The sequence below is a fragment of the Cyrtonyx montezumae genome, unplaced genomic scaffold (assembly GCF_038088225.1).
Source record: "Cyrtonyx montezumae isolate F1298 unplaced genomic scaffold, pur_monq_1.0 scaffold_3, whole genome shotgun sequence".
In the NCBI taxonomy this organism is placed as follows: Eukaryota; Metazoa; Chordata; class Aves; order Galliformes; family Odontophoridae; genus Cyrtonyx; species Cyrtonyx montezumae.
In genome coordinates, this window is record NW_027072034.1 from 151,732,821 (window position 1) to 151,750,266 (window position 17,446).

General features: G+C 33.7%; 1 protein-coding gene across 4 annotated transcripts in view; it reads right to left on the bottom strand.

Annotated features, from left to right (window-relative positions):
• Nucleotides 1-17,446, bottom strand: part of CACNA2D1 (calcium voltage-gated channel auxiliary subunit alpha2delta 1) — a 347,835-nt gene that overhangs the window by 138,323 nt on the left and 192,066 nt on the right. For all 4 annotated transcript variants that reach the window (XM_065743706.1, XM_065743705.1, XM_065743704.1 and 1 more), the window contains exons 5-6: nucleotides 14,052-14,096; nucleotides 1,228-1,357 (exon numbers count right to left, since the gene is read on the bottom strand). In XM_065743706.1, the coding sequence (XP_065599778.1) occupies nucleotides 1,228-1,357; nucleotides 14,052-14,096 (175 nt within the window). The remainder of the gene's footprint in view (nucleotides 1-1,227; nucleotides 1,358-14,051; nucleotides 14,097-17,446) is intronic.

Genomic DNA, 17,446 nt, shown 5'->3' on the forward strand with positions numbered 1-17,446 from the left:
ATTACTATCTCAAAGTTAAATTCAACACAACAACAAAACATTTAACATACTGTTACAATTACAAAATTTCACATGGTGTTAAAAAGAATTCTCAAGACTACAGACAAGTTTTTGTAACAGTTTAGCTGCAAACTATTAATAATTATCAACTTAAAATAAAAGAAAATGGCCCATCTCTTTTCTGTAATCCTGCAATTAAGATACATTTTACTTATTAAAACCAAAATCCCAGAGTAATCCTCTAGGTCTGTCATTCAAGAACACTGTATAAGAGTATCAGCTGTTATGATTCTTTTCCTCATCATACCGACATTTCCATTTTCACCCTTCTGTCATTTATGTAAGCCACATAGAATGGTCACCATGAATTTTAAAGTGCTTAGGTCACTTCAGGGTCTCTCTTTTTGATGAGATTTTGAAAGAGGAGAAAGGCTGAATACTTAAAATTAGCATCCTAAACAAAGAACTCAAAAAAAAAAAAAAAGGATCGTATTACATTTTTTTTCAAACTTCTTTTTAAAATTACTCAGTCGCTTTAAATGCCAAAATCTCTTCTTAATGGGGAATTTTTTTCTTTATGATGAACACAAAAATAGAAGTTATTTTCATCCTGAAAGATAATTGAAATACTGAATTTGCAATACTATACAATTAAAAAATCCTCAACAATATATTTATTTATTTGACACAATTTAGAAAGAGTTTCTTCAAATTCTTTGCTACTCTGTTACTACAATTGTGGAAATGCATTGCATGTAATGCAACTACTAACATCTTGCACAGGATGTTATTTGCTTGAACCACATACATTCTTGAGATACTTGAAAATGATTCAGTAATTATTTCTGCCCAAGTCCAAAACAATGTAAAGAAAGAGCTGTCAATAATTCTTTATATTAAATGAGTACACAGCACAGAAAAAGAATAGGTAAGAAAATCAGAGTATGTAGGAGTTAAGATTTGTCTCCAGTTCCATTCTGGAAATTCTTATCTTTCCATAATGGTCTCTAATTATGGCTCCAACTAACTCATAAGATACATACCTAACAGAACAAATCATTAGCATCATGAAAGGAACAAAAACAAACAAACAAACAAAAAAACACAATATCAATATCTCTACTAAGAATACAAATGAAAAATTGATTTGTAGTTTATTTGCTTTGAAGAATGGGATACAATAATAAACTTATAACAGTAAAATCAGTTTGTTTACGTGCTACTTACAGCCTTCATAAATATCTGTTGGAATGTGAACTGCTGCATGTTGGTAAGACGTTTGGCGTCGGAAAACAGGATCTTCTTCAAATACTGGTCTGATTCTCTGGCTGCCAGATTCAGTGTCATTCTTTTCAGGCTTTTTAAAAAAAGACATGTAGAGTACAAAATATTACAAAGTATGCTAAAACGATTCCTCCTTTCATATAAAAGACTCACAGACTTTATACCTAAAATTTTGCATTACAGTATAGACACACTTATTTGCTCCATGTCCACACATACATATAATTCATTATGAATTACAAGTTATCAACAGAACTCAGTGAAACTAAAAGCTGCTAAAAGGAAAACAAGAGTCTAGCATCTTGTGTGCTCAATCACATAATGCTGTTTGTCATCCTTTTATTACTTGTAATCATACGCATTGAATTTTAAATATAAATACCGCTTATCTCTCTCTTTTTTTTAATAATATTGTAAATCACATACCTTAAAATATGATACCACAAATACATACTTCATATATAGGTGTTTGAGAAACAGTGATGCACATGTAAGACATGAAAAGAAAATGAAGCCTTTTCATAAGTTCTGACTGTCACAGGTTTTGCTTATTATTTTATGTAACTAATAAGTCTTGATGAAGATTACAGCTGCCTGTCTACTTACTACTACCGCCTTCCTGTCTCAGTTTTGTATCCCCTCTTACTTGCACCACTGCTTCTTGTCTCCTTCAAATCATTTCAAGTCATTTAGAACAGGATTTAAATTTTTTTTTTTTGTTTGTTTGTTTTCTTTTTATTTTAGCTCAGCTACAAAACCACATGAAGCACAGAAACCAAGGAGGTAGTGAAGATCAAAAGGAGGCTGGCAATGTCTTTGCCTGGCTCAGCTACAGATGGAACAGGAGTCTCCATGGCATAAACAGATTGCCACTTTAATCAATAATGAATCAACTACGATACCAAAATGATTACTTAGGCCAGCAATTGCAAATAATTATATGGATATTTTTAATACTTCAGAGTCATCATTTTTTAAAAAATGTATTATGAGAAAAACAGTGCTGACAAAGAAGCATCTGTCTGGTGAGTCAGGCACACAATGCACTGAATCTATTCTCTATATACTTCCAATGATTCCACGATCCCCTATCAATATATAGACAGCTGAATTTCAATTCAACTGCAAAGTATTCTGATTAAACCAGTTTCCTTATCTGCCCCTTATAAGGATCATGGAAAGATGTGTAAGTTAAAAACCTGAAATAAACAGCATTATCAGGCAGATGGTAAAGAGGTTGTATTCTTTGGAAACATAAAGGGTAGAACTTGTCCAAAAAGTGAAACCCACTGATTTCAGTAACATAGCAGTTAACATACAAGCTCCTTGCCCCAGGCTGTTTTCACAATCAATGAAGAGAAGTAGGCACTATTAGAGTGCAATTCATCTCATCTCAATTAGATACCTACTGTCCTGTGACACGAATCACGAAATAAGTGTCTCTCTCCTTCCATCAGCTGTAGTTGTGTAGGCCAGCTATTCTAGATATAGACGTCTGCAACCTAGCTGTCTAGAATTAGTGAAGCTGCATCTCACAATGCACATCTAATACACTTCTGGAAATAAATGAAGTTGGGCACTAATTCTAACTACTTTTTTATGTAGTATAGCTATTGTATCTTACGCTAAGTGGTTCAGCTTGTTTTTTATCCCTTGACCCAACTATGATGGATGAGGCAGAAGGAGACACAATTCTTAATACTCAAAGTGAGTATTTAATTCACAGAAACCTATTGCCAGGTAAAGTCTAAGCAAATAATTTCATTAAATAATCTAAATTTATACAACATGGTAATTAGTTATCATTACACTCTTTGCAAAATCTAAGGCCAGATGTCAGATACTGTTTACTTTCCTGTGCATTATTTCCACTAACAGTGCCACTAGACACATCTATTTGCTGTTTGGAGATTTTAAGATTGCCAGAGGACTTCTGAATATCGTTACTTCTTCATTCCATTTCTTCTTAGAAAGTTGTGACTAAGCATTGGAATATGAATTAGAAAAATGGGAAATACTTGTACAACGCAATCTATATTTCTCCATCCAGTGTGCCACTTGCTTAACTCTACCAGAGGTAACAACACTACAGCTAACTTTGAAGTAGACTGGAGCTGGCATCAGTAAATGTTTATGTGTTAGGTAATATGAAATGACACAATGATGATGACTTTATTTGAGTCGTTCGAATTTTTTTACTTTTTTATTCCTACCAGATCTATCTAGCTATAGATAGATTAATTATTCATCTATCTGTCTGATCACCAGAACAGGAATGCTATGCAACATGAAGCAACTTCTGGAATTCTTTTCGTAAGTTACCTTTTTGCTTCATGCTGCTCAAGTTAATGAGTATGTCTAAATCTGCAAATGCAGTCTCAACAATTGATCTCATGTATGAAAAATATCCCTTCCTGCCTTCAAATTAAAAAACTGAAAACACTACTTCTGAAATGAGTACCAACAACTACAATCTCCTGCTCCTTTCACAGAACATTAAAAAAAAAAAAAAGGACACCATAAAGCCATATTATTACAATAAAATATCATAATAAGTGGATGTCATAAGATTTTTCCAACGAATTTTCAACAATAAGCACTTGAGAGGAAAACAGTAATATAGAATGTGGATAAACCATGGATCCATACTATAGGTTCCTGCAAAGAGATTGGGACATGATTTTTTTTTTCTTTAATTCTAATTCCTAAAGCATTTGAACATTAAATTTCATCATTGTTCAGTGCCATTCTGAACAGAATAGAATTAAGCCTTCAGTCTCTCCTACTCTCCCATAACTCATGTTATGGAAGAAACTTCATTTCTACTACCAACATCTGACTGAATTTCAGTGAAGTAGATTTTATGTAAACCACCTGAACATCTTTAATATTAAAGACACAGTCTACTTCCCACACTTATAACGATAAATAGAATCACAGAATTGAAGAGTTTGGAAGGGACCTCAAGAAATCGTGCAGTCCAGCCCCCCTGCTAAAGCAGGTTCCCTACAATATGTCGCACAGGTAGGTGTCCAGACAGGTCTTGAGTATCTCCACAGAATGAGACACCTCAACCTCTCTGGGCACTGTTCCAGTGCTCCACCACTCTTACCTTAAAACAGTTCTTTCACATATTTGTGTAGAATTTCTTATATACAAGTTTCATGTCATTGCTCCTTGTCCTATTACACCACCAAATAGAGTCTGGCCTCATTCATTTGCCAAAACAAGACAAAACAAGATCTAAAAACTGTTCTACTCTGTTTTGTCATTGTTGTTTTTCAATTTAAATCATTCACCTGCTCCAAGCAGACTCTATAACTGCTTCTGAAACCATAATGCAATGCAGTGGATCTGCTAGAATTAATTAAAGCAATCTAGAGGATTTTACATCCCCATTGTTGACTTTCTGTGAGCAGTTTGTGATTTATAATTCTGAAACTACGTATCTATGTGCCCTTCCCCCAACACCAAAAAAAAGAAAAAACAAAAAATTAAAATACAACCACAATACACTGAATGATGAAATCCTTCAACATTCTGAAATCTCCTTTATATGGGATTCGACGTTTGTGTGTGCATGAGTTCTGCACGCAGCAGGCAAGCATTGGAAGTATTACAGGCAAATTGGTACTACACTCAATACAACACTTCTTGACCAGCAACACAAATACATGACCTTACACATCCAATGGCTTGTAGTGGATTCTTTTCAGAAAGTTACTCAGATTTCAGCTGACAACTACATTAATTACAAGTAAGCTACATCTCTATTAGGAAAAAGAGAGAGAGAGAGAGAGAGAGAGAGAGAGAGAGAGAAGAAAAGATGAAAAAGGAAAACCCCAGTGTTATTAATTATTTAAACCTGGTATTTCTATGAAAAGTTTGACTGGATTGCTGCAGTGGTTGTTAAATTCTTAATAACCACCTAAACCTCACTTTCAAGAAAGTAGCAAAACACCTATTTTCAAGGAAAGTAATCTAGTGAATGTAATTACAATTCAACTCCAACCAATTTCTCTCTTAAGTCAGGAATTGAAACACAATCAATATTGGCACAGAAAAATCCCACATGAGATGGTGGCTGAAGATTAATTTTTTATCTATTTAAACCTGGTCTTCGCTTATTGAATTACACTGTTACCTAGTACTGACAGTCAGCAAAATATCTTAATGATTTCCCTGCAATGAATCTCCAGACCCATTTCTCTGTCCCTTGTGAGGAAGATAAAATCCATTTCTTCTTCAGTTCACATTTGTGCCAGTTTAAGGCTATTTTTTTTTTAATAAACATTATTTCATGTGTCTATGAAAATAAAGGGAAATTGATGCCACTGGCAAGATTTGGGTAAAGTGGATTCTTCTGTAAATGTTTTTTGTGATCTTGCCTAAATCACTTATGGCATAATCTAAAATGAAGGTTACTTTTCATTCAGAGGGACATTGATACCATAATTTTACAAACCAAAACACACTTGAAATAACGTAACTACTCTCTGAAGGGTTTTATGAACTTATACTAAGCTATATACTGGAAGCGTTATGACAAGAAGTATCACTGAAAAATGTGCATTGAAAAGCAAACTGCCATTAATTGAGAATGAAACAAAACAGCTTGTAGAAACTCAGTTTAACTCGCACTTCACTGCAACTAAACATAACCTGATTCCTCTTCACAGCATTCAGTTACTTTTTATCATCATCATAGCAATAGGAAGATGAGTGCACTTTTTATCTGTACTATTATATTTTCTTTTAGTTGAAAAGCACTTGTTCACTGTGAACCTCGAGATAAGAATTCAAATTCCTACTGGGCTTAAGCAGATAGAACTTGTCAATCCATCCCATCAGCCGAGACTGTTCTATCATCTTCTAGATGATAAGCTGAAAACTGAAAGTACAAGTTCAATGAGCTGGTCTGCTTCTGATACTGAATTCAGGAAGATCACCTACACACAGCCATGGGTCAAAAGCACAGAATCCACTATATAAATGCTTGTGATGGCAGAAACGCTATTTTCTAAGTGTCTTAACAAGCTAAGACTAGGGAAGTTAGATCAGGCATTAGGTTGAAGGACTGAAATCCCAAGTCACATAAGTATTTCAGTAATTAACAGAGCTTATCTTAAAGACACCTATGCAATCAGCTTTTCTTTTCTAAAACTGATATGATATTTCAGCGAGTTGGAGTTAGTATGTGTTGAAATTTTGATTTCTTATTTAATAATCAAAACATAATTGAACATTTTGTTCTTTTCTCGTTATTACAGATTACAACTGACCTTCATCTCAAAGCTAAATAGAGGCTACTCTAGTGACATGAATATGTAAAAATTCACATAGTCCATCTCCAATATTTTCCATAACTATAAAGGTAGGCAAAATGAAATCCATTTTAAATATTTAGGCATATAATATGTGCAACCTTTTTTTCCTGCAGTCATCAGGAACATCTTCCAATTGCCAAATGAGGTTTTAAGAATGATGGAGAGCTACCTTACAACAACTCCAGCATCATTTCAACAGTCCCATCTCTTCTTAAGGACGCGTGTGCACATCTGACTTCTCTAAGTGCTTCCTAAAGTTATATTCTTTTATTATGAAAATATCTTATAGATCCATAGTTACATTAGGTTGGAAAGGACCTACAAGATCATCTAGTCCAACCATCCTCCTAACACCATCTCTAACCACTAAGCTACTAAATCAAATCCCTTAGCACCTCATCTAAATGCTTCTTGAACAGCGCTAGGGATGGTGCCTCAACCACCTCCCTAGGCAGGCCATTCCAGTGCCTGACCACTCTTTCAGAGAAGAATTTTTTCCTCAAATCTAATCTCATTCTTCCCTGGCACAACTTGTGGCCATTCCCTCTTGTCCTGTCATTATTCATCTGGGAGAAGAGGCTGACCCGCTCCTCACCACAACCCCCCAATCTTCTTACTCACAACTCTACTACCAGGCTCAGGGACCCAGCAGAGTGATGCAAAGAAGGCAGTGAGAATCCCTCGCTTACTATATCATTAGTTGCTAACTACTTAAAAGTTTCTTTAGCCTTTCTTTTGATGTCAGTGTTAAAGAGAACATCTCCATATCCCTCTTGGGTAGCACACTTTCATCTTGAGTTCTGAGACCACTGTGTATGCTCCCACATGAACCTCTCTAGTTCATCTGGTTCTTTTCTATACAGGGTAACAGACTGGGAAAAAATGAGGGGTTTAAGACCAGGATGGTCACTATAGGTGTTTTTCCTACCAACCCCTAAGGCACTGACACAAGTGTTTTCTTCAGCACTGGCTTTTACAGTACCTTGACTGGATAAGATGATATCATTAGACACCATGAGGAATATCAGGTCATGCTAGAATTAAAGGAATTCTTAATTTAACCAATTTAAATATTACAAGCAGATCAGAAAAGATCTAGTGAATTACTCGAAGATATTCTTTTAAAATTCATGGCCTTCTTCAAGTCACTGTATTTAGATCTCATTGGAATACTTACAGTAATAATAGAAGTAAAATTAATGAAGGAAAGAAACAGGTATAGCTTGCATATAAAGGTTCTGCAGAGAACTTAGCCACTGTCTGCAATTCCAAGAGCAAAATGCACTATGGATAATTGAGATTTTTCATATAACATCTGAATTATAGGGTACTCTACTTCTATTGAAATAAATTGCACTGCTCATCTTTTACCATCTCCACATCTGATTAAGGATAACATCCCTCAAGAATAATATCTGTTAAATCATCTTAATGCTTCATCGGGAATTGGTTATACCCACTGAAAGTGAACAATTAATTAACTGGATTTTTTTCATCTGATGCAATTGTCTTTGCCATGCTTTTCTAAGTCATTGACTGATTCTGTTTCATAGCACATTCTTATCTTCAGTCATGCTGGTGAGAGTCCAGATTTTGTAAATCTTGCAGTATACTAATTGGTTGCTCTTTCTTCTTAATTTGTCATTCTTCTCTGTCAATAACAACATTAACAACAGTAAAGTCCTGCTCTGGGAAAGAGATTGGACTACATGACCTCCAGAAGTCCTCCTCATCTCATTTTTTCTGTGATTCTGCAAGTTAACACTAATGAAGCTGAAAACACTATACAAACATCACTCACTAATTCATGCTTACATAAACAAGAAGACAGCTTTTTACTAATTAAATGACAGCTGTATTTAGACAGATAATAAGCGTTAAATAAAACACAAAGAAATACACTCACCTCTGAGTTACATATAAATAAATAAATAAACAAATAAAGTTTCCCTGCAGACTACATACAGTAAAATAATTTGAGTGAGCTGCCATAGCACTGCTCAAGTATATATGGTTTTAAATAATGCTAGTATGGTGAAAACTTAAAAATATAACGCATCAAAAAACGACATGAACAAAAGAGGAATGAGAGGAATTTTAGAAGTGTATGCTATCCAAGAAGAAAAGCACATTAGAAAAGTAACTGGAAAGAAGAAAGTTAAAAAAGAGAAAAAAAATGAGAAAAAAAAAACCACTCACACACCACTCTCACCTAGAACTGGCCAATGAAGAACTCACTAGAAATAGCTATTCCTAATTCTATAAAAATTCATATAATAACATCAAATGCTGAAGTTGCTTTTATTTACCAGTAAATGATTACTTCATATTCACTGCAATCGTAATAACTCATGCATCTAATATTAGTAGGAAATATCCTCAAGGAAGCAATTTTCCATTATACCAATGAATCACTCACTTTGGGGCTGAATTTTGATCTTCAATGTGACACAAATTTAGCCTCCATAAGGAGAATTTGAGATCTGCTCTTTTGTGCAAATCTGCCTTCAAGGTAGGATTTTCCATATTAAGAACCTCCTCATCTTTTTAGGACATTGACAACTACAGTTATCAATCTTTCCATTATTATTTCATAACTCTGTTTCACAGGTAGGAAGTAGCTTTGGGGCAGTCATATATTTCATTATCATGCAGTTTTCTTTTCAGCCTTGAAAATATATTCATTTGGGAGAAGAGTAGACTGGCGTAAATTGGAATGAAAGAATATAAACCTGACACACAGTTTTTTAACCAGAATTCTAAAAAAAAAAAAGGGAAGAACACTTGCTCCCTGTGGCAACAGAGCATTATAATTTCAGTAAGGAGCTCAAAGAGATACCTTTTCTCATGGGTTGGACTCACGTTTTCCCGTAATAATTTGAAATTGAAAGTCCCCAGGTCTCACAGTGACATTTGGCAAAAGATGCACATTCCTAAAAAAGTTTTGGTACTGCCGCTGTCAGCCATGCACTCACTGTCAGCTGAAATGTTCATTTTCCAAAATATAGCATCCAAACCACGTTGTTAAAATGGTATTAATAGGTTTCAGATAGGAAAGAGGGAACTGCACAGCAAAAATACTGCATATTTTCCTAAATGGTCTAGAAGTCAAGTTAACATGAAACTGCAGTACAAAATATGCACTATACCTAGTCTAAGTTAGTCCAAATTTAAATTCACTCCTGGTCACAAATACCACAACACTATAAAGCACCAGATATTAAATCCATAGTATGTTCAGACTTCATTTCAACTAAACCTGACTATCTCACTGACTGCTTTTACTATGTTGATCATATCTTCAGAGTCAATCCTTGATACCATAAATTACTAGAGAAGAAAAATACTTATATAAGTCTCTAAGCAAAGACTCGAGGCGTCTGACAACATTGACAATATGCCTCTAAATGATCCGCGTCTCTGCTAGTGAAGAGGAAAATTTAGAAAAATTATCTGTTAGATAATGATGCTGTTATTTGCTTACTTTTGTCTAATTTCCACATTGGTCATAAATAAAAATTTTGAAAAAAAAAATGGGGTAAAAAGTACTTTGTTTTCTAAATTTCAGAAGAGAATTTTCTGGAGCTACTGAGGTGATTGGACCCAGTATCTCTGTTTTAAAGTGGGGACATACACCACTTATAAAGAAACTAGGTTATAGCTTGCCCATGTTTAACAAGAAATATTAGAGTATTCTAAAAAAACTACCTAGAAATAAGTAGGAATAAAAAAATTGTCATTACTATTATTATCTAAGTACAAAGATCAGCATTTATGCTGCAATTTTATTCTCAACGGGAGCTAGGATATCAGAGGGGGAGTGGAGTGATAGAAGCTGATCTCCTCTCTCTGGTGATAGCAACAGGCCTGCTTTTCCTTAGGTTGTAATATCTTATACAGGAAGGAATTTATTAAAATATAGGAAGAAAATACACAGAAATAGAAAAGGAACAAGATGCAAAGAGAAGATCAGAGAAATGATAGGGAAGGATTCAGGGAAGAATGAAATTAAGCATCTGAGCAGTTCAATACATAGTGGATGTAATCAGGTGAATTACCTGAACCAATGGAAACAGAAGAAATTGATTTGGCAAGGTTCTATAGAGAAGACACAAAATCACTAGAAATGAAATGAAGACTATTACAAAAATGAGGAAAGGAGTGAACAGTGAAGCAAAGATAACTGTAAATAGGGTGGAGAACACATGACAAGAAGAGAAAATGAGAAAAAGAGGCAAAGCAATATTAAAACCTTTGGAAAAGGGCTAAACTACTAATGTGGTACCATTCAGTTGTCCAATAAACACACTGCATCATTTGTACAGAGTGATCCAACACAAGTAGTTGACATCTGCAAATGAAAGTACATGACATGGATCACAATATATCAAATGGAAAAGGTTCAAGGGAATAGGACAGTGAACGAAAACCTGAGAGGCCTGTATTAAATTTAAAGTTTTGCCATTATCTTCCTACATATTATGAAAAATGAGAATATAATACCTCCTACCTTGTTGTGAAGATAAAACCCATTAATTATCATGAAGTGCTCACGTATTACAGCACTGTGGGGGAAATGAGCAAGTAGAACCTAATTACTGCTGTAGGATAAAGAGCACAAAAGTTATATTACTGACTGATGGAGGAAGATGTTACAAATTGATAAGGCCAAAGAATATACTTATTTTTCCTTAAAGTCCAAGTAAACACAGTCATTATATTCAAAAAGCCTCATCTAGACTACAGTTAGAAAGTGAAAGAGAAGGATTTTGTGTATGTGGTACATTAACAGGAAGAAGGAAAATAAAATATAATGTAATATAAATATATTAAATATAGTGAAGAATATTAAAATACAGAAAATAATACACTAACTTAAGTTAGAGGACTGTTCCTCTTGTAAAGCTATGATTTTAAAGGATTAGTGGAGCTAACACAAGAAAACAGGACTGTGAGATGAATCTCCTCTGATTTTTCAATATCAAAAAGTTACTATTTAGAAGATAAAAAGAGAGAAGCACATATCTGCAAGTCATTCAGCTGACCTGTGTCAGATAGTTGCCTCAGACTAAAACAAATGGCTATACACAGTGACTAGATTAATCTCAGATACCTAATTTTAATGAATAAATTACTGGTACTAATTATTCCTACTTTTACTTATAGAAAAAGCTCCAATAAAGGTCCATTGCATAAAAGAACAGAAATTATGAATTTATTAGAGACAAATAATGCATGGCAGAAGCAGTTTTACTAGTCAATGTTTCAGAAATGACTCATTTAATATCTCTGCCTATGAGAAAGGTGCCATCTAAGTTGTCTCAGCTGTTTCATATTCTCTCATTGTCTAGGCTTCCATCACTAAAATATCTGATTTGTTTTAAGACAACGTATACATAAAGTAATACACGTGGCTAGTAAGGCCTGAGAGTGCCCTCAGAGCCTACTTACTTACCCTATCAATAGTTCAGCCCAAAACTACACTGTTAAGAGACCCTGAGCTGGAATTGCCATTAGGTATGTGAGAACTAATGCTCTCTTTCCTTTCCTATTTTTTAGCTAATAGAAGTGCATTACTCTAAAGGGCAACCTAGAGCAAAGGAGTTAGTATATGTGATGCACAACAGTTTCTTTGTTGACTATAAGGTTGTCTTCCTAAGATGAAATTAATCTGCACAAACTTCTTCCTTGCCCTTAAATGAGCAACAATCTGCCCATTTTCAGCTGTATTATTGGGATGTTTTATTTTCTTGTTGTCATCAGAGCTTATTAAGAGTTACCACTTATATTAGATCTTAAGGAAGATAATGTTTAGCATTGTTATAAAATGTTCAACTCCACCAAACAACAAGGAAAAGAAATAAAGGTATGTTTTACAAAGATGAACAAACACAGCCCTTAGCAGAAAGATTGAACCAGTACATTATCAGTGGATAAGATATGTAATTAGAACTCATGGGGAAATTGTCTTCAATTCAGCCAAAGAAAGATCTGATCAAAGAATCAAAAAGGCATAACTGCTACAGTGTTACTTGTTTATTGACAGAATGGCCCTGATGAACAAGGAGTTATTTCTACCTCAACAATAATTATTATTACAAACTTCTTTCCAAGAGTTTAAAAAGATGGAAAAAAGAAAGAAAGAAAAAAAAAAACCGACAACAAACAAGAAAAACCCTCACACAGAAATAAAAATAGGAGTTCTGGTGAAATAAAATAGTTTTTCTCCAGAAGGACAAAATATCTGAAAGAAAGTCAGAGAAACAAGTAAACTCTAGAGCAAATATTCCTTTTCTGCTTTGCCTAAACAATTTGAAGTCACCTCAAGACCTTTCCCAATATAATTTTCATTGTAACAGATGGAGCAGGCTTTTTTATTTCATACCATAATTTACCATTACTGTACTGTAGGGTACATTTACATTTAAAAGATAAATGAAATCCAGTTTCGTGAGTAATCTGTACCTGAAATGCCAGAAGAGATCTATCTTTCAAATTAAGGATAGTTTTGAGGTATACACATTTCAGAACTTGAGATAATTTGGTATCTGAAATCTAGTACTCCTAATTCTATATAAGCGTATCAAATAGTTTTACTTGACATGATATATGCACCTTCTTTAATTGCCTTATAGCAGAAGCATCAGTTACAACAGTGATGCCATCAATCACTAAAAAATGCTTGATTAAAAAGTGCAAATGATGCATGCTAACATTTCTGGTTAAAACGTTTACAAAATCTTTTCCAAGGCCTTATAAATTAAATCTATAATGAAGACAAGAGGTTTTATTATCCTTAAGTGAAGGTGAAAATAACTTGCCTTGTCCAAAGACATTAAGAGTTTTAATACTTAAAGCCAGATAAGAAACTTCAAATCACTTAATGTAAGAGTTTTAGTAGAACTTGAAAGAAATACTGTACATTTTCTTTAAAATTTGTGATTGAATTTTCAACTTCTCCCAACCTTATTACACACATATGAGTGATTACAAAATGCGTGAAAATAGTTACTCAGTAATATCTTACATCTGTGTCCACCTTATGTGGAAGAATTCTTAGAGAGCATACAGAATAACAGAGTACTCCAAGTAAATTATTTACATTTCTCGTTTTGATTCTCAAATCCTATAATCACATTTCAAAAAGTGAATGACATTGCTGTCAGGTTATTTATCTTCCTACACATTCCCTGATCAGCAATGCGAAACAGTGTATGAACAAAACAGATCTTGAGAATTAAAACAAAACTAATATCTGTCTCTCAAGGAAACCTGTAAAGAAATTTCTAAGTTTCTATTTCTCTTATTTCTGCTAAGAAATTTTTAGATTATTTAATTATCTAGTATCTAGTTTATCTAGTATTTAATTAATCTTTTCATTCCCTTAATTCTCTGAGATTATAGGCAATGAAAGAAAAAAAACCACAACATATTACTTACATCATTCTGATCATCTTTTGCATTGTAATAGATTATGTCATTATTCTGTAAAAGAGGAAAAGAAGGAAATTTGTTAGTTTGAAAGAAGGGGATAAATTTCACTAGCAGCAATCTGTACTAAAATACAGAGGTAAACCTGCAATTTTTTATGCATTCTCTTTGAAATTTGACAGTTGCATGTAATATTTTCCATTCCCATATTCAACTTAATTCATCTTATAATTTCTTTCTGGGAAATTATGTAAGATGTGCTAAGAGCTAGAAAAGTACACATTGTATGGGATGAAATCCAGAGGTCATAAAAGGCTCCTGAAAACTCCATCTTCTAGATGTATGAAGATTTTTCCAGGCAATTAGGTGAATTACACATAAAGACATCCACCAGATACAAGAATGCACAGGTATTTCTGTGCAAGTGAAGTATTTGTTGCACACATTTATTTGTTTATTTAAATCACAGATCAAAAATAAAAATTGAGAAAGCACCTCACAAGAAAGTCTAACTGCTGTAGTGTACAATGGAGTATGAGAGCCCTTCAAAAACAGTACAAAAAAATTCATACAAAGTAATGAAGGAGAATATTATTGATGACCAAATTATTACCAAATCAGTGAGCAATTCAATTCACTATGTTATCTATAGACATTTGAAACTTATGGAATTTTCTATGGAAGACGTTTTTGTTTTTTTTTCTTGATGTTTCTGATCCATTTAATAATGCTACAGATTTATATTCACTGTAAAAGCTTTCCAATAAATTTAAATATTCTACTGTACCTTACAGTTCGTTACACTTTTTAGAATGAAAGTAATTGTTAAGTGCAATTTTTATGAATACATATACATTTTTTTTTTTTCAAGCCGTAGTAATTGTGCATAAAAAAGCATTAGCTAACCTTCTTCACATCCAGTAGCTTGTTTAAAATGGGTAACTGAGGGTATTATCTGAAAATAGCCTTATTTCTGTTGATGGTAAGCAATACTTTTGGAGACTATATGAATCTAAACAAAAACTTCACTACAAAATGCTCTTTTCATTCATGAATACAAACAAGAAAGAATGATTTCAGTAATCATTTTTCAAGTGAGCAAGACAATGAAAATTATTACTTGCTTTAAAAATGTACCATGACATGCCTCAACTTAATACAGTTCACTTTTATAAATAATCTCTTTCCTTCATAAATAATGATATCATTCATTCTCATTTGTGACCTTTTTGAGATGTGAACATGAAGTATGTCATAGACAAGCTAAATGTTGATATGAAGTAAATGTTGTTAATGTAGCGTCATCCTCTTTCCCTCAAAATACACTTTTCCAACTTTTCATCAAAACGCTGTCCTATTCTCAGCTCAATATGTTCCACATTAGTGTCTAGGTACCTAAGACAGAGCTCACAGTGTGATGCAGATAAAGGATGAAACTCCTTTCATCATTTGTCATGACCCATAGCCATCATTATTAAAGACCAGCACTAACAGTTTATTCATTACTTGATTGTTATTAACAGAATCACAAAATCATAGACAATCCCTTAATGAATGGGACCAAGAAGGACCACTGAGTACTACATTTGGCTTCACAGAGGACCACTCAAAATTCAAACTCTATACTGAGAGTGTTGTCAAAATTTACCAGTTTTAAAACAAGATATCAATTTAGTTCCCCACTCTATTACTACTTCTTGTTTACCCTATACAATGTCATTAAATCACATAATGTACAGACTTTTAACACTGTACTCTGAATACAATTATGTTTATAGAATCAGAGTTGTACTTACTTAAAATTATTCCTTGTTGTTATAATTATATTTTCCCCTTTCTTTTACATTTTTATTTGTTTAATTTCACAAAATGTAGAACTGGATTCCTTTCTCTTCTGCTGGACTAAATAAAATATTTCAAACCACCTATTAAAAATTTATGCTTCAGATGCACGATGTTTTTGCTGGATAATTAAAATAACCTCCCCAACATGAATTAGATACTTTGTTACATTATACTTGTCTTGTAGTTCATTATCCTGCCCGGAGACATTACCTATATGATGCATAAACTAGAACTGACATTGGTCATATCTCACTGCTTTTAATATAGAAAATGAAATACATGGTGCTACATGACATTGAGTGCTGTACAATTCACAGATTAGATTCATGAATTTTTAGTGGACAATTTTTCATAATTTAACCACTTCCAGATGGCAAGAACAAATTGTTTTGTTGCTGGTTCTCAAGGAATAAGTTTTGTTATTTATTTATTTGCTCGCCGACACAATTTTAATCTTCATGTTTTTTATACACTTCTGCACTGCTTTGCCATCAGGCAATGCTGCACCGTTTTTCACCAACCTTGAGATAGAATGTAAATGTAATTGATTTTTTATATTTTATTTTTGTATGTTCTTTTTGTTTTTCATTATACCATTTCAAAAAGTGAAGAATAGCTTTTGCTGTCAAAAATTCCCCTTCCAGAGCAAACAGTTTCAGGATTTAACAGATATATGAAAGGCATAAAAATTACTTTACAGATTAGTTCACTGTTGTTTTTAATGTGACTCTATGCTCTTCTGCCTTCATAAAATTTCTCCAACCACAATTTCACTATTATTATTATTTAAAGATTTTAGATTGTGCCACAATCTTTACAATGTTTTCCATTTCAATAGCACTTTGTTTCCTGGATTTGGTATAAAACAATTCCATTGGGAACGCATTGCATTTGGCAGTATTAATGACTTACTAAATTTCATCATACAGAAATTTTTTTATCTCTACAAACTCAGATTCATCAAACAGAATAAAATTCTGGGAAAATGTTATTTTTCAAAACATCTGCAAATGCTAAATTTGGATTTACGTCAAGACTAACATATTTTGAGTCTTTACAGATCAACTTCAAAAACAAAAAGACCAACAACAACAAAAACAGAAACATGCAGTTACCCTTGATGATCTTTATATATCCCTTCCAACTGAACTGAATAGGATAAACTGATGGGCTGAGGCCAGAAATATGAAGTTCAACGAGACCAAGTGCCAGGTCCTGTACTTTAGTCACAACAACCCCATGCAGTGATACAGGCTTCTGGCAGAGTGGCTGAAAAGCTGTGAGCAGGGAAAGAATCTGGGAGTGTTAGTTGACAGCCAGCTGAACATGAGACAGCAGCATGCCCAGATGGCCAAGAAGGCCAGTGGCATCCTGGCCTGTATCAGAAATGGAAACCGGGCAGTATTGTATAATCAGGATTGTATATGATGCTTCCCAGAGAAACTAGTTAACCAGGATAATGTGATGTAGTCTAAAATAAGGTTAGGAACACATGAAAGACTGAAGGAGGAATTCAACTCAATTTAGAATTTACCCTGTAATGGACTACCTGAAAATAA